The 27,193-nt window shown below is 30.7% G+C and overlaps 2 protein-coding genes and 1 pseudogene across 2 annotated transcripts; 2 read left to right on the top strand and 1 right to left on the bottom strand.

Annotated features, from left to right (window-relative positions):
- The first annotated feature begins 3,814 nt into the window (after positions 1-3,814).
- LOC124828963 (DNA glycosylase superfamily protein) lies at positions 3,815-6,565 on the top strand. Its single transcript, XM_047302362.2, has 5 exons — positions 3,815-4,604; positions 4,811-4,868; positions 4,981-5,064; positions 5,151-5,286; positions 5,704-6,565. Exons 1-5 carry the CDS (start codon positions 3,941-3,943, stop codon positions 5,992-5,994), a joined length of 1,233 nt encoding a protein of 410 aa, XP_047158318.1. The 5' UTR covers positions 3,815-3,940; the 3' UTR covers positions 5,995-6,565.
- Positions 6,566-17,506: 10,941 nt separating this feature from the next.
- Positions 17,507-19,098, bottom strand: LOC124828965 (putative aspartic protease At2g35615 pseudogene; annotated as a pseudogene).
- Positions 19,099-26,424: 7,326 nt separating this feature from the next.
- On the top strand, positions 26,425-26,890 carry LOC148201472 (uncharacterized). The gene is made up of 2 exons (XM_088108935.1): positions 26,425-26,511; positions 26,690-26,890. Exons 1-2 carry the CDS (start codon positions 26,425-26,427, stop codon positions 26,888-26,890), a joined length of 288 nt encoding a protein of 95 aa, XP_087965061.1.
- The last annotated feature ends 303 nt before the right edge of the window (positions 26,891-27,193 follow it).

The following is a 27,193-nucleotide window of genomic DNA, read 5'->3' on the forward strand; positions in this document are numbered from 1 at the left end:
AATTAAAAAAAAAAGTACATCTTTTTTTTCAATTAAGTTTCACTTTTTGAAATTTTAATTTAATTAAGTCTTTTTTTTATTTGTTCTAACAATGTTAAAAATATGTCACAGGTAGTTATAATTTTTTTTAAAGATAAGTAAAATCATTTAAGAGTTAATGAACCAGTATAAAAGCAAGTCTTGTTCCTTATTATATTTTTAAAAGCTTCCTAAAAACTTCTAAAAATCCTTAAGTATTTAACATTATTTGGAGATCGTCTAATTCCTGGAAATAGCGTCTAGTATTAAATTGCGAAAATAATTTTAAACTCCTTCAAAAGCTTTTCATAGAGTTTATCTGTAATTTGAATTGTTTGTTGACATGCTAGTTAAATTAAAATATATGTCGCATAACCTATACTATTAGTAAATTAAATGCATAAGTCATTTTGATTATCTATTCTAATAATACACGTTCTTTACTATGTTATAAAATAATTTGATAGACCAAAAGAGAAATTTTAAAATATTTCAGAGATAATAAAGGAGACAATACAATATTTAAGACAAAATACAATTCTTTTAACCAAAATTTTATAGTTTATTAAATACTTAACTTAGAAAAAATAATTTATTAAGTGCTCCAAACAGAAATATATAATATATTAAGACCTAAAACTTATTTAATTAAAAAATTTTAGATATATGAAAATATAAATAAACATTTTAATAATCAAAATTAATCGAACATCATCTCTTATTACTTGTTTTTATGTTAATAAAATTAATTTTTTAATATATAAATAGGAGTTTATCTTAAACTTAAATTTCAGTTACTCATAAGAATTTGTTCTAAATAAAATCTGTTGAAGTTATTAATTTGTATTAAATTGAGTTGATTCCCATACCTTTTAGCGCGAAAATATGATGTCTCCACGTTTCCGCTACCATACTAGAAAAAGGAAGAAAATAAATTGATGTTTTGATTTTGTCCACGAAAGAGTGACTAATACCAAACCTTGACTTTAATGTCAATACAGCACTTAGTTGTCGAGTGAAAATCGCTTAATGTTTTGGTGTAAAAAGATAATGTGGAAAAAATTGAATTAGAGCTTTCTTCCAAATTCCAATTATTGAGCTGAAAAGTGACAAGCAAAAATGAAAGGAGTGTAAAATTGATGTTTCAGATTCTCTTATTTCCACATCACATGTCTTTATGTGCAATACAAAGAAAGTTGTTCTGCTAAAAGAATGCATGCTTATTTTAAGAAACAAAACCAGAAATATATATAAACTATTATGTGGCATTTCATTCAAATATTAATGTGTATATATAATCATTAATTATTAACTTTTAAATCTTTATATATGGTTTATATGATTAGCACGTCTTTAAATATTGGCCTTTATAAATCACAATAAACCTACCTCTCCTTTTTATTTGTATTAATCTTAAAATACATAACAAAAGACTAATTTCACAAGCATTCTCAAATCTTTCTCTCTAATTCAAACAATAATATAAAACAATTAAAAATAATAATAAACTACATAACACACAAACTTCTCTTACAATCTTAAGAAACTTCATAAAATACACTTTCGTTACCTTACTTCCGGTAATTGAACTATAATTTCGTACTTCTTCTTTCTTTATCAAAACTTCATAAAACCTCAATTTCTCTTCCAATTCTTCTGTCAATTTTTAAAATTATTTATCTAAAAGAATTAATATGTGCATGTACTCTATTAAGCCCTCCCTCTTAATTAATAAGAAAATTACAGTTTTACTTTTATTCTTCCTAGTTATCATTGAAGAGTAGTCATACTAATTTAAATTGTTTTTAATTGACATTAGTATGATAAAATTGTCCACCTCTGAGCTTTATATCTCCTATGAAAATATCTATATTTTCTTGAATAATTATTTTTTAAAATATGTATTTAATCTTTCATTTTTTTTAACTAAAAGCAATTCACTCAAAAATAAATAAATAACAATAATAAACTATATATATTTATAAACCTAATTAAATATTAAAGAATATAGGTCCTTACTATAGTTATTTTGAAGCAAAATATTCAATATTAGTTTATAAGCTTGATGTTAATGAAAATTTATATAATGAGTTTAAGTGATTAATATTGAATTGACATGAGTGGAGGATAATGTTTGAGCAAATTATTATTAATAATTTTGACTTGTTTGAAATGCTTATATATCTTAAAGTAACTTTGAATAAAATATTTGAAATTGATTTGATTTTCTGGTATGTGATTGATTTTATGATTTTTTTTTCTCAAGCAGTGAATTTTCATTTAAATGAAAATAAAATAGAAATTCAAGTCTAGTTCTATTTTAGCTTAATAGTACTAAAATGTATTTTTCTTTCTTTTTTCTTCTTATAATTTTAATGAATTAGATTTAAATATTTATTATGAATATAAAATGAACATTAATTTGTATATTAGTTGATTTTGTTTACATGAATCATGTTGTATAAAAATGGTTCTTGAGGATGCTTGTATGAATTTGTGATCACAAATTTAGAATCACATATATAATATTGTTTGATTTGTATATTAAATATTAATATTTATATTAATAAAAAAATTAACGTCTATGTCGTAATATATATTCTCTTCACTAATTATGGTCTAAAATGCATAGATTAAAATATTAGGTGATAAAAAAACAGAAGAGTTTTTACCCTTATCCATTATTGTTAATTATTTTTTGTAAATCTAAGTAACGATTTATAATTGAAATAGTTTCTAGTGGAACATTACATAGTTTTTTTTAGGGTATTATAAAATTGAAACTAGTAATTAACTCATACGTGCCTTTAGGGGATTTATTTCAAGTATGTTTTGTAGCACATGAAAAGAAAATTCTCTCTTTAAATAATCACTAATATCCGACTCTGGTGAAAAGCAAATGAGACTAAATTTACCCTAAAAAAATCCTTTAATCAGAAGGTGTCCAGGAATATAAGAACAAAAAACCAGAAAAACGATCTCAGTTTGAGTGTCGTAACAAAAGTCTAACAAAAGAGTTTCACACATGGCCTCAATATATCATATTTGTGCTAGAACACCACCATTTAATTCAATCCAACAACAATCTTTCTCCGCTCTCAATGCTCACTTTCTAATGTTGCCTCAACGGATATCACGTATGTACTTTTTCTACCAATCCGTTTGAACTCACATTCTCACACACACAAGAAGATAAACATAAAAAAAAAATAATAAATAAATAAAAGACAGATTCCATACAGATAAAAGGAATGGGCCCAATGATTGCTCTTTTTCCTTGCATTTTGATCTTTCTTATGCATCACTCCAACACCGATAAAAGTCCCACAGGAAGTCACACATATACTGCATACATACAACACTGCAGAGGGCAGTAAAGTTTCACTGTAGGAAATTTTTAACATGGTTGATACATACATTATATGATTCAAGCACAGCACAATATCCCACCCAACGAATCCTCCAACAAGCTTCCTTGATTCTCTCCCAATTAAAACCTTATATAAGTTATAAATTTTGATGCAGTGGTTGACAAGTTTAACTGATTCATAAGGTTTGTACATAGTGTAAACTTAGTTTTATCCCTTATGGAAGCAGCATATGAGTATGAAGAAGTATTAATTTAGAGAGATTGCCAAGTGGCAAAAGTTAGAAGCGCGTGTCACAGTCATCCTCGTGGTTTAGTTTGCAAAAAAGTAATGCCCCTCACAAGAGGTTGTATGGCAGATCCCCACCTCCCCATGTTACAACTTCTCCTCAACCTGTCCCTACCTTCCCCACATTTTATAAAACCCCATAACCCTCTCTTCCTTTCTCCTAATTCACTTCCTCATCACACCCTTCATTTCATTTCCTCTCTTCCTCTTCCTTTCTTTCTTCACCCTTTTCAATCTCAACTCATATCATAACTAAAGGCACCAACATGTGTAGTTCTAAGGCCAAAGTTACTGTTGGCATAGAGGGTGTTGCTGCAGCTGCTGCTGCTGCTGCTGCAACCACCACTGTCATGCCTTCTTCAGTGGCTAGAATCAATGGAAGGCCGGTCCTTCAACCCACTTGCAACCGTGTTCCAAACCTTGAAAGGAGGAATTCCATCAAGAAAGTGCAGCCACCAAAGTCACTTTCTCCACCCTCACCACCTCTTCCTAGCAAGACCTCATTGACACCCCCAGTTTCTCCGAAGTCTAAGTCCCCAAGGCTTCCTGCAGTGAAGAGAGGCAGTGACAACAATGGACTCAACACTAGCTATGAAAAGATTGCCATCCCAAAAAGCTCCTCAAAAGCTCCAACTTTGGAGAGAAAGAAGTCCAAGAGCTTCAAGGAAGGGTCCTGTGCGCCAGCCTCTGTAGAGGCTTCCTTCAGCTACTCCTCCTCTTTGATCACTGACTCCCCAGGGAGCATAGCTGCTGTGAGGAGAGAACAGATGGCACTGCAGCAGGCGCAGAGGAAAATGAAGATTGCCCATTATGGAAGATCAAAGTCTGCTAAGTTTGAAAGAGTTTTTCCTCTTGATCATTCAACCACTGCTCTTACACCAAAGCCAACTGAGGAGGAGAAGAGATGCAGCTTTATCACAGCCAATTCTGGTAATTCGCAGTGAATATTTCAATTGCGTATTTTTAATATTGTTCTTGATTAGAATTGGATTTTTTTATACATAGAACAAAGTTATTTCAAATATTAACAACAGTTACTGGAAAAAACTCTAATCTTAGTTGAATGAATGTGCTTTACCTTAAAAAGCAAAAAGCAAAATGTGTTGCTGAATCTCAACGTTGCTTTTGATAAATAGATCCCATCTATATTGCTTATCACGACGAGGAATGGGGAGTTCCAGTTCATGATGACAAGTAAGCCACCACTTCTTTCTTTTTCTGTCTCAAACACATCGCAGTGTGACACTTAACAGAAATATGCAGAAACTGACAATGATGACTGACAAAATCACTATTATCCATCCAGGATGTTATTTGAGCTTTTAGTCTTAAGCGGTGCTCAAGTTGGATCTGATTGGACCTCAACCTTGAAGAAACGCCAAGATTTCAGGTTGAATTCCGTTTAAAGCATTCATATTCATAATTCTATGAACTTTTTTCGGGTGGAGGAAACTAATATTTTTAAATTATGTACAGAGCTGCATTTTCAGAATTTGACGCGGAAACTGTGACCAACTTAACTGATAAGCAAATGATGTCAATTAGTTCTGAATATGGCATTGACATGAGCAGAGTCCGAGGAGTTGTTGATAATGCTAACCAAATTTTAGAGGTAAACAAACTCAAAAGCCGTAACCTTTTCATCACTCTTTTCAACTTAGTCTCTCTTCTTTTCTTCTCATGTCCCCCAAAATTATAGTTTGAGCTGGCTTAACTGAATATTCTATTATGAAACAACAGAATAGTTAAAAGAGCATTAACGGTAAGGAGGCTTCTCCAGCTACATCTTATTATTATATCTTTAATGTACCTAATGACAAGAAATTTCCAATAGATTACAAGTTTTAATAGTGACCCCACCCAGTTGATTCAATATTTTCATAAATTACGAAGTTTTAGATGCTGTTAGTTAACACTGGCTAACAATTACTGTTTACTGTTCATTTAGCTGGTAATAATATCAAAGTTGCATTAATTATCTATGGTTAACTATCAGCTAATGTTTGGTTTTTGAAATTGGGTGTTGCAGATTAAGAAAGACTTTGGATCATTTGACAAGTACATTTGGGGATTTGTGAATCATAAACCCATCTCCACTCAATACAAGTTTGGGCATAAGATCCCAGTGAAAACCTCAAAATCAGAGAGCATAAGCAAAGACATGGTGAGGAGGGGGTTCAGGTTCGTTGGTCCAACAGTGGTTCATTCATTCATGCAGGCAGCTGGCCTAACAAATGACCACTTAATCACATGCCACAGGCACTTGCAGTGCACCCTATTGGCAGCTCGCCCTCATTGTACCATAGAGTCCTCCCAATAAAGCCAATTTGAACTCAGAAATAAGGAAAAAGAGATTGACCCTGAAGAGCTCAAGACATAAATTAAGAGTTATTATGTATGCTGAAGATGGTGCATATATAATAATGTGGCTAACAATAGTTACTTTTCGGTTAATGTTGTGTATAATATTAGATAGGACAAAAAGGTTTTCTGATTTGTGAGATGTTGTGAGAACTTTTGATGACAGTTTGGGTGTGCTTTCATTTGCATGATTAATGAAAAAAAAAAGTGATTATAAGAGAGAAGAAAAAAGGGTTTAGGGAGGAGGCTTAGGGAACAGTGACCATGTGCATGTGCAATTGGGAGGCAAGGGCATGTGTGGTGTCAGTTTGCTTTCTAGACCATGTGACCCATCAGACTTTGCATTATTTGGTTCCCTTTAACAGCCTGTGTGTGTGTGATACTTGTAAGAGGGGATTGTAGGACCACCCTCCCCTCCCTTTTTCTTCTCTTGCTTTGTTTATGGGGTTGTTATCTTTACTGTATTCTCTAACTTTTTGGCTTGCCTCATATAAATTATATACCCCAATATATTTTGGAGTTGGTGTGGATGTTTTGAGTGCCCTTCAATTCATTTCCCATGTGCTTCTCTACTGTTTCATCCCTAATATACTTTTCAAAACGTTAACCAGATAAGATAAGTATCTCCCTATCTCCTCCATGTGCTCACTCACCTTATATGTTAAAGAAATACTTGTTTTCAAACATCAATATTCTAGTACGAGTTCAAGTTCTATATAAAAAAAAAGTAAAATAAAACTATGTCTCTTCTTTTCTCTTTTTCTTGTTTTCATTCTCTCCTATCTGGTAGTACTTGAGAGATAGTGAAACTCATTGCTACCACCACCAGTGTAGCAGCATTTAAGATGGTACACATGCATGCAAAGGACTTGGAAAATGCATGAGAGTGTTATTATTAGTGAGATTGGTCCTAATATGAAGGCTAGTATTAGTATACCTTCCTAGACAAAAGAGCATCCAATAAAGAATAAATGGCCAATTAATGCGAGGTAGTTGTCAATACCAAAAACTGTAAAACAAGAAGAATCCGCTAAAGTACTTGCCAAGTATCCCTTTATCGCAAGGTGTAAGCAACTTCGTGAACCATGCCAACGAACATTGTACCAACTAATTAATTTTCACAAGTTAATAATAATGGTTGACTATTATCTCTCCATCTTCTTATAACAGATTCATTAAGAACAAACTGAGAAATATAATATTCATTCATTTCATCAATCCAAATGCAGATAGGTTTTGCCTCATTGTTTTCTAGGCTATGTATGCTAGGATGATATGCAGATTCCTCACAAAGTTATAGGCCCATGTCCTTCATATTCTCTGTTTTTTTTCAGAAGGGTTATTCTACATTAGTGATCTTCATTGTTCTTTCTGCCCTTTTTCTAACTCCTAGGTGAAGTTATTGTAACAAAAAATCAAGCACTTTCAGCTTTGTATAGAGTTTCAGGCTACTTAGCTCCTGTCACCGTAATATGGTTCATACCAGATAATACGCAAATGTTGTTGTGCATCGATAAATAATTTTGAAAAATAACTATAGGTAAATCTAATTTCTTGAAGAAATATTGTTGTGCATTAATTTGTAAATAATTTTTCTTGCAAAAAAGATATTGTAAATAATTTTTATACAAAAAAAAAATACAGATAGGAGGAATAGGCAAAAAAGTGTAATAGGATAATTTATCTAGACTAAAGGTAAACAGTGTAACTATGAAACGGTACAAGAATTTAGACAACAACTCAATAGATAAATTACTTTAAGTAAAATCCAATCTCTAAGATAAGATTTATAGTTAATAATATATTATAAATTAATTTTATCTTTAGTTGATTTGAATTTTTTAATAACATAGTAAATTGAGTTGATCTATGTACAAATAAGAGTGTATTTTTTTATAAATTTAAAATTAAAATACTTAAACAGTTCATTTTACTACAGACAGAATTTATTTGTATTTTATTTATTATAGATAAATATATCTGTACAACTTTTATTTTTTGTATTCTTGTTTATTTGGATGATTCATTCACGAGTTGTCGTTTTCAATATAAATTTTTATAATATTGGGAGTTACTCAACCTAATTTCACTACGGATTAGGTTAAGATTTTCAACCTTATAAACAAACAACTTCAATCTAATCCATTTTTTAATGAGTTAGATTAAATAAACGCGTTTGGCATTCCTAATTTGTATCCACCTTTTTATTTATTTTTTCCCCTAAATCTAAAGATTCTATGTTTTAAACCTTACAAAATTAACTAATTTATGTTTTAATTCTTAGTCGCCTATTTTAGTGGGAAGCTTACATTGAAAGGAAAAAAACAACAAAAACTAAAAGTTTGCTTATATAAAGACCTAATCTAGAAATATTCTGGTATAGGGAATAAAAGAAAAAGTTACCACACTAGTAGACAAAAAGATTAACTAAACCTATTACATGTAATTTTCTCTCATGGTATATATGACCCACATGATTTTACTTTGTTAACTACCGTTAACAAAAAATTATTCTCAATTTTTATTTTGCTATGAGAAATATAAGTATTACACACAAATAAAATTTAAAATTTACAACAGTACATATAAGTAATGATAAATATATATAAAAAATTACCATCTACTAATTTATATCTTAAATTATTACTTTAAATATATTATATAAATTTAAGAATGCATTTAAAAACTTATGTTTTATTTATTATATGTATGAACCTATTAAAATAGTTGTACTTTGTCACCTTCTAAATGCTCATATAAACAAAACGTTCTTATTATTATGGTTATTGAAATTAAATTTGATAGTTGTTATTTTTCTCTTAATATTTAAATCACCAAAAACATTTTTATTCTAGGTTTTCAGATCCTCTATAAGATTTTTTAGCTTTTCTTTAATGGTAAACATACCACTTCCATCAAGCTCATGCCTCTCCTATAGAACATCTTAATTGTTTCCTTAAAGTCTCTATTACCAAACATCTAAAGATCTGAATGGCTTTGGTCCTCGGTCTATTTGGAAGTTTTTGACAACAATTGCGCAATGATATGATACAGTCTTATCTTGGACATATTGTTTACTAGGAGACACCATAGTTTATTGTTATCATTTCTTCTACTCTGAATTATTTCCTCCCACATCTTCCTTTTTTTTCGTTATACACACAAAGTGAGTAAACATTCACAATAGTTATTGGACATTTTTGCTCTCCCCACTTACTCTTTATGATTAGAAAGCTTTTGCTTCTGCTATACTTTTCTAATGTGAATAGGTTTTTGCGCCACATACAGAGAATTCCTCGTGCACGGTTCTTTGCAGTAGCATAAGCCCATTCTATATTATTATCACCCCACAAGCATAACATTTTGCATCATTTATTATCTCTGTTTTGGTTTCTTGTAGACCTACTACCTTTTTCAAACACTTCCTTTCCCATAAGTTTATTGGGATCCCCCAACATCTAATAATCGTTACTACTCTGTTCCAAAATTTCAGATCCTTGATCCACGGAATAATAGATTAAAAAATTGTTGCGAGCCATTCACTTTGCTCTTCCATTAGTTTGCTGATATTTTTGTCGTGAGCAGCGTATTGTTATCACACAAGAGTTGCACATGTATCAAACCAATGGCAAGCGTATACATAACAAGTAATAATTATTTATATTGTTCTCTTTCAAGGAACTTATGAAACACATAAAAAATCTTCCTTTCATAACTCAATTAGATATGAAAATGCACAAAATCACAAGAAACTCCTTTTTTGGTACTTTTATCAAACAGTTGATATGCAAGGAAATGTAACATAGAGTATTTACAAATTTATTAAGGCTAGAATTCATCCATTTCATTCTCATGTATATCAAGACATCTTAATTCCATCCATTAAGTATTCAATTTCAGTTATAGATTCATGTCATATTTCCTAATACATCAAGAACCACAAATCAAGCCACAACAATTGTTAAGCAAGGAAACTCAGTACTAACATGAATTGGAAAAACATATATTATTAAAAGCACAAAATACTCAAGAATCCCACCTTTTACAACTAATTTCAACCAATAGGAATAACCCTCCATGGTGGAGGACTTAGGGTTCTACAAAATTAGAGAGATAGGCAAGACATGGTACACCAAAGAGAGATGCACATCCTTTCTCAAGGTTCTTTGTAGTTATTCTATGCTCCAATTGTGCTTCCCTTTCACACCAACACCTCCGATTCGTGACACATCTTCATCCTCAACCCAAAAGGAGCAAAATCCCCATTCATGAAGATTGAAACCCAAGGAGGAGAAGAAAGAGTTTCCCATCACCCTCAAAGAGTCTCTAAGGGTCTTTCCTAATCGCTCTAGGTGAAGAATGAAGTGTGGGGGGAAGAGAATCTAAAACCCTCACGAAAACTTGATTAAATACCCATTTTCAAGTTTCTAGAGTGACAGACTCGCCCAACGAGCATCATTATATAAAATCTATTTTTTATTGTTTAATCATGCTTCCTTGAGTTCGGGCTTGTTTTCCTCCACTAGAATTGCTTTTTAATAACTTATTTCACACACTTAGATGCACCTAAAATACATTTCTTTGCTTTGTACATCCATAAAAATGCTTGGCCTATTGGGTGAAGAAAATAAATGAACTAACTACAAGACTACCATGTTATTGAATCATTTACATGCTTAATATGAAGAATATTTTTGGCTGCTTTTATAGTTGTCCCATCAATAAACTTAAGTTTACTTTTGGCATTTAATACACTAATGACATATCTACTGCATTAATGATAATAGTTAAAATCAAGAACACGAGGCAAGAGAAATGACAACGTTATCACTAGGATGAAGATAAAGATAACTATGTAAAGGGAAATAATGCATCAATTCTTCACTCATGATAAAATAAAAGAAAACAAGGCGAAGAAGAAAAGTAAAAATAGAAAACAAAATGGAAAAGGATCATAAACACAAGACAAAGCTCTTCAAACGAAGTACTATGATTCCATGAGGCCTTATGAAATTGTAGGTGCACCTCACATTATTGCACTTCATCAAGATGATTTTCAAATAATCTGAACTTCAGAAACGTGCAACAAGAAAAGCATAAAAACAAAAGAGAAATGTGATGAAAAACATGAAAAAAAAATATTATTAAAGGATACATACTAAAATTTACATAAATAAATAAAGAGATATATATACTAAAAAACGAGAAAATCACAAAAGAGATAAAGTTGAGTTTGAGCATCACAAGAATAACTATTAAAATAGTCAGTGTAATGAGCAAGAATTAGTTGTGCTTAACGCATCATTCTTAAAATTATTTTTTGTTGAATTTTGAAATCTTCCTACTAAAACTAAGATAACTAAATATTCCATCTTTAAAAAATATTATAAACTATTGATTAAAACAACTCGTGTATCATGTGGAAGTGAGAAAATAACGATGAGGTTTTATTTTTATTGCAAGAGCTTTTTAACTTTTCATGATGAAGTTATGAGTGATCAGATTAAAGTCAAGTTAGAGTCAACAATACAATAGTGCATAATAAGGTTTTAACGTCCCGTTCAACATCAGAATACGAAAAAATCAACATTAAAAATGACCGGTGGAATTTTTATAAATAGATGTTCAATTTAGACGCCAAAATTTATTCTTTTCCTACGTCATATGCTCATCAGAAGTCATAGTTTTCAATTTTCGACGTCATACTGGATAAATTTCATGAAAATGTTTGGCACGAAGGTAAAAATATACCCACATATGACATCGAATGACCTCATTTCAGACGCCAAAGAGCTATCAGAATATCACTTTTCAAACATTATATGTTAGTGAATTTATTAAAAATTTGGACGGAGGTGAGAATTTATTCACTTTATTATCTTTGCACGAAACCTTCTTCTCTACTTTGACCCTTTTCAAACGAAGTTTTCAGCGACCAACACATGTAATTTTTCTTGCTTTTTACACAAATGCATGTTGATTACTATTTTAAGTATTATTTTCATTTGTTTTGATCGATTGGTTACATGCACAAGTACTCTTTAGAGCATGGACGTGTTTCCCTTTCTCCCTTACTAGCAGCATTACTTTATTCTAGCGACGAACGCACCTTCAAGAAGGTTAGTTTCGTTTTGGGTTTTTAATGAACTTTTGTTTTTGTTTTCATTTTAATTGGCTATAAATTGGTTGAACTTGTTGGTTTTGTTGATATTTATATTGTTAAACTTTTTTATTGTTTATACATCATATACATCGAAACTTAGGGTAAAATTGAGAGTATATTCAAAAGAATCCCAAATGATTTGAATTTTTTTTTCAAAACACAAAAAAAATCATGAGAAGCTCCCACAAAAAAATTTAAATCAAAATTCAAAGTTTAAGTATGTGAAATATTTTTGCAAAGTTTAAAAATACAAAATAAATTGACGAAAAATGGAAAATGACCTGTTTTTTGAAAATCTAAAAGGAAAAAATGACTTTCCAAATATTTTTAAACGTCATATGGACTCAAAATAAGGACTCATGTTGTTTCTTCCGTGAAATAGGGGTTCCAAGGAGTGGTAAAAAAAAATTTAACCAAAAATAATAATTATAGTTATCAAAACCAAAAATCACAAATAAATAGTTAATATACACTACTCACTATAACAACATTAACTACTACTATTATTGTTGTAACACCACTACTAACATACATAGTATGGATTGACATAATGATAACTATTTCTTCATTCTATGGGTGATGCTGCATAAAAATCTGTTAGCTACATCCTCATGATTTTTCATATTTTTATTTGTGATAGATTTAGTTTATGATTTTGATTAAATTTGAAAATGAGTGTTGAATATATGAAATGCCAAAATCGGACTACATTTGCTAGTTTTATATTTTTCAAGTTTGGGAAAATTATAAAATTGAATCATTTATTAAAAAAACAAAGGAGGGACGTTTGGAAATACATTTTTAGATTTAAGGTTAGAATTAACCATCTATGACGTTAATTAATGTCTAAAAATATCAATTTTCTTATGTCAATCAACCTCTCTTTTTATTCTGACATCAATTAACATCCTTAGTTGGAAAAGAGTAATGATTGCAAATAACATATGTTAAAACTTTTTTCTATATAAGAAGTATGCTCCCATACAACAAAAGAATACATTGTTTCTAACTAGAATTTTGTATACACCTCATTGTTTGACTTTGAGCAAATTTCAATGTCTCCTGATATTATGGGTTCCATCTCTGTTATCTTAATTCCTAACCTATTCTATATATGCTTACCATGAAATATATCCAAGGTCAATTTCAAGATATTTATTTTGAGAACTAAAACTTTCATTAATGGACGCATTTTTTCTAACAATATATATATTTCTCGTGAAACTATTAGGTTGAATTTTTCAAAAAAAAATCATTTTTTTATAATGGTGATAAATTCAAGTGTGGAGTAAAGAGTTTCAAGTTAAATAAAGATAAATGAGATATAAAGAAAAAAAAGTTACAAACTCATTGTCATGAGATTTTTAATTAGAGGTGGCATAAGTCTCTTATATATGGGTTTATGTATGATTTGGGACTTATTGAATACATATCTCCAAGGTTAGGCACCAACTATCATATGCACGCAAGTAATAATTGTCTGTCATTGAAGATTTATAGGCAAAATACGTTTGAAATAGATGAGAAAACTGTAATGTGTAAAAGTCACAAACACATTACTTGAAGTTTTAAGTTAGAAATATCTTTTATGTATAAGTTGATTTATAAGTCAAAACTAGTTGAATTTACATTTTCTAGATGGAAAAATAAAATCACAAGAGAAACCTAAATTGAAAAATTAAATATATAAAAGAATTGTTGTGAATGACGCAAGTTCAATTATTCAGCTGAACGTATTCTTGTGTGCAGCCTGATTGAACCAAAAGCCTTTTCAAATATCTTATTTCTATGATAAAGCGATTCGTTGCAATGACCGGGAAATATAACATTCAAATGATGAACAATACCTTTCCCCAATTTTATTTATTTTTATATCAATTTAATGAGGCATACGAATGAATTTGTTTATTTTTTACAATAACTATTCTGAAAATTATATTTAATATTTTTGTTAGTTAATATTGTAAAAGGGTGTGCACTAATAATATGTGTAAATTTAACTATATATTTGTAATATAGATTTGGATATTAGAATTGAGAGGGAAATGAAAATATAACATAAAAAATTAAACCAATCAGAATGAAACAACATCGACAGAAAGTATGATATATGGTTTATTGAATTCAAACTTGTAAATATCGGTCTAACAATATTTCAATTTCGACAGTAAAATTTGTCTTTTATGAGCTTTTGTCGTCATATGAAACAATTATTATATCTTTAAATCTTTTATGTGATGTAAAATGTGGAGAAATACTTTGAATATGAGATAAATCACTTTAGGAGAAAAGTATTTACATTATATACCAATATAATGTAAATAATAAATAAGTAGAATAAAAATATGTGAAACAAAAGGTTTAGAAAACAAGAAGTAGAATTAGCAGTTATTTTGGACTTTTAAATTTTAACAGAATACATCTTTTTAATGAATTAGCCAACGGGAATTTTTTTTTAAAAAAATTATATAATTTTCATTAATTAGCATAAGAAAAAAAAAGTGTTTACATATTTTTAATTAATTACCCAACACAAAAGAAAAAAAAAGTCTTTATTAATTATCCTTTGCTTCATTGATCCCAGCATTTTCTGAATTTTTGTAACATCCCAAATTCTCACACTTGAAAATTCATAATTTATCTATTGTAGCATTACATTTAACATATCATCCCATAATCTCTCACTTGATAATTCATAATTGATATATATCTATATGTTTTAAACTCAGATGTTAACTACAAATTCATAAGTGTAGATCAAATTCTTCTACTTTATTCTTCTATTTTTTTTTTCATTGGCACTGAGTCAGACGACATTCCTTAATCTGCTCCCGTATAACGAATTATACGATCATCGCACATACCCAAACACAAACACAAACAAGTAAGGTGAGCTAACATGCAACCAATCATTTATACAACATGCATATTTACTTTCATGCACTCAACAAACCTCATATAATAACTATGTTAGACACACTCATACCATCATACAACAATCGCATCATAGATACTCATCCATTACTTTGACACACTCAATAGACACTCCTTCCACAATACCCAATAGACACTCATTCCACAATACTCAATGGACACTTGTCCCGACGATATGTTGATGAGCGGTCAACGGGAGGTTACGCACTTGTGATGCCTTCTTAGTCCTCAACACTATGCCCAAAACCGGCACATAGACCAGGACCTCCTGCCCTCCATACCATCCACAAGGTTAGTCCTCAACACTATGTCCAAAACCAGCACATAGACCAGGACCTCCTGTCCCTCTCCCCACATGATTCATCCTTCTCTACTTGAGACTAGATGATTATTAGAGTATCAGGATAACCTCCAACTTCAGGACCCTCAACATCAACATATACACACATACCATGGCATTAGAGAATATTTCCACGAGACTCATACCATGCTCACATTCCTCAACTCATATTAGACCCTTACGAAATCTCCCCATAATATTCATATCATGTTCAGATGCATAAATTCAAATCCAATATAATAAATTACAATCATCACAAAAATCATACAAAATGAATATATCACAAAATAAATTAACAATACTAAAATATCACCACAAATGGTCACCGGAGAAGAATCAAATGTTTGACGAATTAAACTCACCATAAACGCCAGTACATATGACTAGTCACAACTTACTGGATTTGACCAGGGCTACTCTATGATCAAGGATGTACCAACTCCGGTTTTTAAGATTCCTCTATCCTACCATCACAATTATAATTCATAATTCCATATCTACCACAACAACATGAATTCATCAAACATTTTCATTCCAACGAGATATATTGCACAATAATTTAATAGTACATAATCTGTTCAACAAGATTTAAGTTAAAAACTTGTCAAGTAGACTTTCAGGAAAGAGAGGTGCGTCACAATGGACAACTTAAGTACCGAGTTTTTCCTTAGCCAAAGTGTTCCTCAACTAGTTTTAACAAATTTTTTATTTACAGATTGAAAACAACAACATATAATATTAACACCGAAATTCAATATAGATAGATATACAGTAAGCATTAACAGTATTCACACATAGTTTCAAGACATGAATAGTAATAAAACAATATTAAATCATAATATAAAAGCTTAGAAAGGTTAGCTCCCCTACCTCTATTCCAGACTTCTCTTGCTCAGAATTTGTTTCCCCGAAAACCTTCCAGAACCTCTACTCTTCTTGCAACTAAAAATTTCTTCCTAACTCTTTCTTCTCTATTTCTCAAGGTTTCTCACTAGTCTCCCCTCTCATGACTATTTATAGTCCAAAAATTTTACTATTCAACAATTTTTTAATATTATTTATTATTTTAATATTATGTTATTATATTAATATCTTAATCACCACTTACATAACGGATTCTTCAATAATGCCTTAAAACATGAAGTGTTTAATCCACTATCAATATTTTAATTTTTTTTTAAAAAAAATTTTTAAAGAAAAAGGTAGAAAAAAGTTTGAACCCATGTTCTTGAAATCACCACAATTTTCTACCAATTAAGCTACCAAAATTTCTTATTTAGCTTTCCACATTTTATTTTTACATAAACTTATTATATTTTCCATTCACAAAGAAATTTATTACTACTAATAAAATTGTTACGGGTAAATATTTTTCATGAGTCTTACAATTTTTATGAAAAGTTTAGAAAATTTTCATTTCTTAACATTTTTTTCTTTTTTCCAAAAGTATATAAATAATGTACAAAAAAGTAAAATATTAAATATGAAGATTTCTTATTGAGAAAAATTGTAAAGGATTCTGTTGGAAGGAAACTTTAGAGAAGGAAGTGTTCGAAAATTAGAAGATGTTAGAAGATTTTTTGAAAAAAAAAGATATGTTGTAGTATTGAATGCTTCTAGATTTTTTTTGCTTGATTACAAATTATATAATAACTAGTGACACCTCTTTAATCAAGAGTTAGAATCTTGTCACACACCATTAATACAAAGATTATTACTCATTGATTTCTAAAACATTCTTGGAATTCTAAACTTATATGGAAACACCTTATAAATAAACATATTTAGATATTTTTGTACTTCATTCTAGAATCCATCTAGATAGGATTTTCTAGAATTGTATTTGGACCATTTTCTAATTTTGAACTTTTATTTTATAAGCCCAAAGTCAATTTACATTCCTAAATTAACCCAATATTAGTTTAGTTTGTTGCTTCTAAGTTAACTCTTAAAGAATAACTCCTGTATGAACTATTAATACATCATCTGAATATGTAGAACTAGTTGATTCATAGGAGCTGATAAATAAAACCATTTCCAAATTTAACACAAAATTCAATTCAGATTAATTAGTAGAGACATATAAGTAGAGGCATCGAATATCACCGTACATCTCAAAGGCCAGCTCCTTCCTACCTAGTTAAGTAAAAGACTATAAAACAAAGAACACATAACCTATTTCTTATCGAAATGCAACCTAGATTAAGAAAACAATGTAAGGTCTGGAAGGATAACTAAGGCAGTTAATAGCTGCTGCAATTGGTAGGAGCAAAAGAAACTTTTCTCGCCGCAAGGTCATACTCCACTTGAAAATCAATCTGTGCCCAATTTCCAAAGATAGAAATACCAGTGGTGGGTACCACTGTCATGCAAATCAAGTTGTTGTCCAAGGCAATGAACATGTTGTTAGGGTTTAGCACAACATCAGCCCCAGTGAAATGAAAGACAAATTCAGGGAAATTCAGGCTAGAAGGGTTTCTGACACAAAACTCAAATGGATTTGGAGCATCTTCAGCAGCCTCCACATTAAATGCTTCCTTAACAGAACTTATGAAAGCAGCATAGATTCTCTGTTCAAGATGTGTCAGTATTGGCACTGAATCTATGATTATGTTGCCACCAGATTGACCAGTCAAAACGTTTTTTTGACCAACAGTTATACCCTCTAGGTTGAGGAGATAATAAGAGGGCAAAGAAGGGTTGATTACGAAGGGAGTGGACACAACTCCATTCGTTGGTGATTGACTTGGATAGCTCCCAAATTTCAATTTCCCACTTGAGGTTGAACTAAAGGGAACCATGCAATAGGAAAATTTGTGGCCAGTTTGCTCACCAAGTTGTGAGGCAAGTGATAATGGGCCTGGGCCAAGGCCCACAATGCCATTGGCCTTGCTGCTTATCTCAAAGGTGAAATTGCTGTAAAAGGCACATCCAAAAACGGATTCGGGAAAGGTTGCAGCTTGGCCCGTAGTTGACCCAAAACTAACAGTGTCAGAGCCCAGTCTCCCAATGGTGATTGAACTGCCACCATATTGTTGAAGGTAAATGCATTGCCTAGAGTTCCCACAATCACGTTTGTTTTGGGGGATCAGTGTGCATGCTTGTGAATCGCATGCAACTTCCATGTACGTGGAAGATTGAGTTGGATCATACAAAGGCGCATCTTGCGGGTAACATGTTTTACAAGGGGAACATTGCACCCAAGAGAGATCACTCCCTGTGTCAAAAATTGCAAGCCTTTCAACTTGTGGGGTGCCTAAGGAGAATCTCATGAGGTATTCACCATGGTCAGGAACCGGAGTTATGGCACTTTCAGCAGACGAAGAGGAGGAGGACGAAGGTGGTGAAGGTAAAGATGGTGATGGTGGTGATGGTAAGGGTGATGATGATTCATTTTGACCTATGAAGTCAAGTAGTTTGGATCGAGCAATTGATCGCATTGCAGCACTTTTCACTAGCTCGGTTTGAGTCATTTCGGAGTTGTACAAAGGGGACATGGGAGAGTGGCGTGGGATGAGATCAATGCTAAAACCCATTAGGGTTTTGCTAGCATCAACCGACAACACACTACAAAATGAAAAGATTAACGTTGTGAGCACAAAGGGATGCATGTTTGCGAATTGAAAGAGGAAAAGGATTGATGGACCAAGAAAGTGGGAAATGGATGATGGAGAAGAGTACCTTGAAGTGCTTTTATTTATAGTTTTTTAGTTGTATCTATCTAGTGAGCTTTTTTTTTTAAGTGACAAGATAGTTTTATAGTTTAATGAAACAAAATTTTGATTCGTGCAATATCTTTGAGTTACCTTTTACGGTGACTTTTTAATTGTGTTCCGTAGTTAGTTTGTCTTGTTCTTGTCTCGTTCTGTGGACGGCACTGAGCGGTGAGATTCTTCAATTTCGGTGTTACGTTTTGTAAACGCAAAGTTGTAATTAATATGTGACAATTGAACTAAATAAAAGAAATATCAAATTAAAAGAAAAAGGATGTGTCAAGCAAATTTTTTTAGTATAGCAAAGTAAAAGTTAATTTAATGAGTTAATAAAACTGGCTAAAGAGTTTTTTTTTTTCTTCTTTTTTTACAGTGATTTAGTTACAAATTATTAGATATATTTGGATGAATTTTTCTATGAACAATTCTATAAGGAAAAAGAGAAGAAGAAATGAGATGGGTTTCTTTATAATCTATAAAATTTAGTTTATAAATGGATTAAAGTAAGAATTTTTAAGAAAGTTATACTAGAAAAATTCCAAGAATATTTATAAATAACCATGTTCAGAAATATTTGTCATATATATATATATATATATATATATATATATATATATATATATATATATATATATATATATATATATATATATATATATTAATTTTACTATAGTAAAAATCAAAGTTATGATTTTTTTCCTCTTATTATCGCTTTGGTTTTACACTAACTAAGTATCTAATTGGATAAAGTTAATTATACAATCACATCAAGGTATTTTGAATCGATCAATGACCAAAGTTTAAACAATGTTAGTATGAGATTCATTTTTATATTCTCACATTAATAATTACCTTCTCATACTTATCTTCTATAATCTATGTATAACTCATGCAATCGCCTTTGTTTTTTTCTTAAGTTCTCCACGATGTGTCCTTTTTCACACTTCAAGTCGAAAATTATTCGTGACTTTCGTGTTTTGATATTTTCTTTTTCTGTTTCATAAAAGATAAATTGCTCTCATATACTTTCCTAATATAAAACAAATTTTATTATTTATGTGTCTCTTTTCTCCTCTTAATTTAATTATGTTGTATAATGGGGAAAATTAAAAAGTAAAATAAAACAAATATAGTTTTGGCCTCTTTAAAATATTTATGATAAAATATTAAAAAAATAGATTTTATTAACTAATCAATTATATACTAGTAAAATAATAAGTAATAATATAATAGTCATATTAGATTAATTGTGTTGAACCTTGAAAACAAATTTTTTAACATCAAACTAAATTTGACTTATTTTAATTTTATAGGATAAAAAAGACAAAATATTTGAGGTACAGAAAAACATATTTTATCTCAAATGTTCGTTAGCCTTTATCATGTAAATCTCTCCTTTAAAATATTATTACGAAATTATTACACCCAATATCAATTTTTTTCCCCATTTTAGAGTTTTCAAGACAAAACACAAATAAATAAAAAAAAATATTTAGGGAATAAAAGCCTCTAACCAGTATATTAGAGAGACCGAAATCAAAACTAATTTTATCAGAAGAACAAAGTGGATCGACACAAAGAAAATAGAATTTATCGAGATACAAAATTTATCAATAATTATAAAATCTATTGATAAATCAAGACTATTAATGTATTATCTAGAATTAAAAGATTGTATATAAAATATTTGTCGAATAAAATATTTTAATAGATAAAAAAAATTATCAATGATTAAAATATGTGTATAATAATCTATTAGTAATTATTAACGGTCAAAATTTAGTAATAATTATTTGTCTTTTTTTTTGTTTCTCTTCTCTTCTTCCTTCATAACCTTTGTTACTTCTACTTTCTATTTCTCCTTTTCAGCTTCATGGTTTTCATTACCGCTATGGCTTTTATTTTTGTTACTATTGTCATAGTTGTATTCGTTATTACTACCTCTTCCATGCTCTCCTCCTTTATTTTTCTTTCCTTTCTCTCTTATTTCTCACTTATCTCTAATTAATTTACAATAAAATATGGTTTAACAAAAAATTTGGTTTCCAATTATCAATAGATTAATTGACAAATTTTCAAAAATTTCAATTACCAACAATTTTTTAAAAAAATCCATTACTAATTAATTTAGCAACGAATTTTAAAACAATTCAATTATGAATTTTACCCAGAATGGTCAAAACTTAAAGTGTAATTTTGACTCCAATTTTCCTAACAAAATTTATCAACAAAAATATATGTCAATATTATAAAAATTTCAAATTTTGATAAATTTTAATAACATATCCAGTATGGCACATTTTATAGTTAAATTATGAACATATCTATTACTATATGTATATTTTTTATGGTAATTAAAATTTTAAAATTAAATTTTGTTTATCAATGAACTTTTTTCTATCAATAAATTTCTATAGGAAATTTAATAATTCTTTTAGTGGATTAAATTGATATTAAAACCAGAAAATCGACCTAATTTGATATAAAATTTAATTTTAATTTATTTTTTAATTTTTATAGTACATATATTTTATGTGTGATATATGTGTTAGCTTTTGAATTTGTTTATGGAGTGTTTTAAGTATTTGTGTTGTGATTAAAAAAATTATTTAGATAGTAGTTATTTTACTAAATATGCTTTAAAATTTAAAGTACATAATCACATCATCTTTAGCTTTATTTATTATTTTATATAGGAGTACTTTATTATGACCCAACTATTATCTGAATATTTCAAACTGAAATCATTCTTAAACTGGTTTTTCAAAATTCTATATTATTGCCAAAAGATATAAAGTAAACTCATTTTTATATTTTATCTTCGGCTATATAAATTACTGAACGAATCCTTGGTTTAAAAATAAATAAGTTAGCAATCAAAGCACTAGTCACATGAAAACATTATAGCCAAATTTGTTATATAATAAAAATCCGTAAATGAATGTCAAAAGCCAGTTTCTTATTTAAAAAAAGGGGGCATTTCCAACTTGATTGCTTTTAAGTATAAACTAAAAGGCACGAATAAGCAATGTAAGTTGAATGTTAGTAAATTTTAAGTGTAACACAATAAACTATGAAGAGCCACTGTAATGCAACATTCATGACTTTTAGGGAATAAATTTAAACCTTAATTTATTTTTAAAAAAATAAAGTGCATGTTTAATTATTACACTAATCCCAAAAGACAGAAGGAAAACATAAAATTTAATTATTACAATAATCACCCTTTAAAATTTAAATACAAACCTTAATAAATGTGATGAAAATTTTGCATCTCAACTGTGTTAGCTCATTACAGTTTCATTGATAAGATATGAAATTTTTAAAAAAATAAGAAAAAAAGTATACAAAAAACATGAAGGACTAACCACTAGTAAAAAAAGGGGATTGGAAAGCGCTATATACGCTTCGGTTTAAGTAAACCCGAAACATATAAAAACGCGGTGGCAGAACCGTAAATAAAGCTAACATATATGCCTCGGTTAAGCTAAGACCCGAGGCAGAATAACGATATTGCACCGGTTAATCTAAGACCCGAGGCCTATATCACTGCTACACCTGCAACTTTACCTACTACGCCAGACTTAAAGGCATCGGTTCATCAGGAACCGAAATCGTAGATGATTTCCAGCACTTTATACCTCGGGCTGACCTTTTAACCGGTGCCAAAGCAAAAGCTTTTTTTCGCTGCCACTCTGCACTTAGCCTATTTGCGTCAAATCAGCACTTCCACGGCTTCTCCTTCCTCAGCTTCTCCTTCCTTATGCTCTCCATTCTTCCTCTGCGTCGCGGGTTCCTCCACCACTTCCACGACTCGTCGCGCCACCCTTGTGTTGCCAGTGCTCACCTCCGTCACTACTACCTCTGTCGGCGACACTGCTACCTCTGCCTCTACCTCCGACACTACTCCAGATCGCGAAGCCCAAAATCAGAAAATCCCAATTGGTCGTTGTTCAACCTCGCGAGTTCGTCTCCTCCGCCTCGACCACCATCGGCGTTTCTCCCGCAACGGCGAGTGGGTGGCCTCCGCCTCGGCCACCATCGTGCGTTTCTCCCCCAACGGCGATTGGGTCACCTCCGCCTCGGCCATCATCGCGCGTTTCTCCCCCAACGGCGATTGGGTCACCTCCGTCTCGGCCACCATCGCACGTTTCTCCCCCAACAGCGACTGGATCGCCTCCGCCTCCGGTACCGTCACGATCTGGGGCACGCGAAACGGCCTTCAGTCCCGACGGCCTCCGCGAAACTTCTCTTTTGTTGATGATGTCTTTTGTTGATGTTGTATATTGTGCAATGAAGCTTTTGTGTTGTGTATTTCTGATATGTTGTTGTTCTTGTTGTGAACCCCCAAATGGCTGGACGGCTGAGGACGGCTGAAAAAATAAAAAAAAAACGTTACTGCCTCAGTTACCTGAAAACCGAGGCATAATCCTATTCTTTTTTACTAGGCCCGTAACCGAGGCATAAAACCTACCATTTTTTATCTCGTTTGTATACGCCTCGATTGTAGAACCGGGGCCTATAAGCAAAAGTAACCGGTGCTATTTCCTCTTACTGCACTAGTGAACCCTAAACTCATTCACAAATATAACAACTTTCAAAAACTAACAATATAAATTGAAAAAGACAAACGAAGTATAAAAAAATGAAAAAAGTAATACTTTAATTCAATATTAATTTATAATATTTATAAATACAAATATGATTAAAAGATAATACTTTACTAATGATAACTATCACTACAAAAATACATGGAATTACTGACGAAATTTCACCGACGGAATTATTTTCGTCAGTAAATGAGGCTTTACCGACGAAGCTTATCGATGGATGTAAAAAATGTAATTATCGACAGATATTTATCCTTCGGTAATTATCGAGGGACAAAATCTGTCGGTAAAGTCTTCGGTAATTATCGACGGACAAAATCCGTCGGTAAATCCGTCAATAATACATATTTTAGTTACCGACGACCAAGATCCGTCGGTAAAAAGAACGGCAAAATTCCTGCCCAGTTTTTCTCTCTCTACGCGAAGAAGACTATATTTTTCTATCTCACAAAACACTTTCGTCATTTTTTCTTTCATCTCATCTCAAGATCATTTCTCACCTTCTCTGCAACCATTTTTCTCACTCGTGCAACCATCTTCCCATACTATCACCGTTGTCATTGGAGAGTGCTACTGCTGCCGTTGGAGAGCACCACCGCTGTCGTGGGAGAACCACGCGAAGCGCCACCATTGTCGTTGGAGAGCGACACCGCTGTCGTTGGAGAACGCCACTATTATCGTTGGGGAACACCACCGTTGCCATGGGAGAACGCCACCACTGTCGTGGGAGAATCACTGTTGTCGGAGAACCATGTGGAGTAGTGCTGCCGTCGGGATGCTCAAAAACTAATTAGGGATTTTTCCCAATTTTAGGGTTTCTAAAACAATTAAGTAGAGCCTTTGATTTTGGTTTGGAATGAATTGGATTGTTGTTTTGATTTAGGAATGAAGAAAGTTTGATAAAAAAAATTAAAATCTGAGGAAACCGAGGAAGGGGAAAGAGGAAGAAAATGAACCTGATCGAGATATTTATCGACGAACTTACTGACGGCTTTTTCCTTCGGTAATTACCGACGGATTTTTGTGGTAATTATCGACGGATTTTTGTGGTAATTACCGACGAATTTGACCTTCGGTAATTACCGACGATCATAATAATTCGTCAATAAATATTACCGACAATGTTATTATCGACGGACCAAACTTCGTCAGTAAGCCGTCGAAAAAATAACATTACCAACGGATTTTGAACGTTTTCAACAGATTTTGGTCGTCGGTAATAATTATTTTTTTTTAGTGTATTTTTTAATAAAAATAGTCAACAATAAACTTATTGAACATTTCATTTTAATAACATATGGTTAAAAAAAATATCAAACTTAGTTATGTTAACATTGGAAGATGCTACCATAAAATCTTTCACCAAAATAAGCCTTCTCTGTACAACTTGTTCTGTGTATAAGCAAGTCTTTGAACGGTTTAATTGTTTGGATCCTTGGGACAAATGTATATCTATACTATACTATTATATAATATAATTTAATAAAGAGATTACTCCTTTTTGCTGTCCACATTTTTCTCAATTTTATCCTTCAAATAATCGTTTTTTTTTAATTTAACTATTTTTTAAAATTTAACCATTTTTTTAAATTAAATAAATAAAAATATCTACAAAATAAATTAAAAATAATTATTTATATTTATTTTTATAATTATAATTTTATATTTTGTTATTATAAAAAAGTGAGGCATGTGTGTTTTTACTAATTTGTATAATAACGATAGTGGTGATGGTAATACAAGTCACAAAGAATAATATTAATATCAATTATATAAGTAAGAAAATTTACCATTAGTCAAATACTAAATGACTCGTTTAAATTATTTGACACGTGTCAAAAGTCGGTGTCTTTATGTTTTTTTTTTATTTTATGGCAAATTAACAATTTTAGTCTAACTATTATATTTGTTATGTCATCTTATGTATATATATATTTTTATATTTTCAGGATTACTATTTCTTTGTTTTGATGGTCAACCATTATACTTAATAGTCAGAAGGAAATGATTGATGAAAACACTTAGGATGGTTTCTCACTATTTTTTCTTTTTCAAGTATTTTACTTCTATTTTTGTTGAACCTGATTATAGTTTTCGTGTGTTCATTTTAAAAGAAAACAAAATTTTCAACTATGTATCTTGCGCTTGTGCATTTTGTTTTATTATTATCGTATTTTCGTTGTTAAAGAACCAACTTTTTCATCTTTGTATCCGTCCCTCGAGAATGTATATATATTTTTCTCTTATTTTTCTTTTGAATGAACTTTCATTTTCATTTTCATCATGATTTATAATTATTGTTGGTTTGAAGTTTGTTTTGTTGTCATTTAAGTTATCTCATCTCTGTTCATGATGACATATTATGAGACAAGTTTCTATTTTGTGTTTGAGTTGTGTTTTTTGCTTTTGTATAATGAAATTTATTGGTTTGAAGTTTGTTTTTTTGTCTTAAGTTATTCCATCTTTATTGATCAACATGTATTATGACACAAGTTTGTATTTTGTGCTTGAGTTGTGTTGTTTAGTTTTATATGACGAAGTTATTGTTGAATACACAATGTATTTCTTTTGTCCAATATATTTTACATATTGTTCTATTGTGGTTTGTGTTTACAAGGTCATTTATTAAATGATAAAGAAATTTGACATGGTAAAAGATATTGATGGAAGAAGAGAAACCTTAAAGATTGTTGTCAAAATCATATATTTATGGTTTGTTGAGAATAGGGATTCCAATATACATATTGAGATGATTCTTATTAATCAAAAGATAATTTAATCTATCCATGCATGACTTTAACTTTGGATAGCATATATTAAATCTTAATTGTATTTATACATAATATGATAAATGATGTCATGGTCAAGGTGATGTCATACCTACCATGGTTAAGAAGAAAGATTTGGGTTTGTGGGAGGACAGGATAAAGGAAAATCAAAGTTATATAATGCATAATTTCAAAATCTTAAAAAACAAAGATCAATTTAGTGTATGTGACCATCCCTTTAATCTATTGTTCATAGGAGCAACATCTATAAGGCCTAAATCCATTGTCAATGTACCCTTATGGAGGTTTTCAAGTTCAAAAGTTTAAAGGACATCATTGATGGAAACTACTCTATTGATTTGTTATATGATTGAGTACAATGTAGTGTCGTGTTTCTGAATTGCTAGATATAATTTCTTAGTCATATTGATTTCAAATTATTTGTTCATGTACTTTTTATTTTTTACTTTTAGATGTAATTTGTGTTGCAGACAATGTTAAGAGTAAAATGATGAAAATTGTTATATTTGACCTAAGGGATTTAAGGTTCGTTAATATCATGTACATCATTTCTATATTTTACATTGCACAATTAATCATTTAATTTTGTGACCTATTAACCATATAGTG

Source organism: Vigna umbellata, chromosome 3 (genome assembly GCF_029865625.1).
Source record: "Vigna umbellata cultivar VRB3 chromosome 3, Vumbellata_1.0, whole genome shotgun sequence".
Classification (NCBI taxonomy): Eukaryota; Viridiplantae; Streptophyta; class Magnoliopsida; order Fabales; family Fabaceae; genus Vigna; species Vigna umbellata.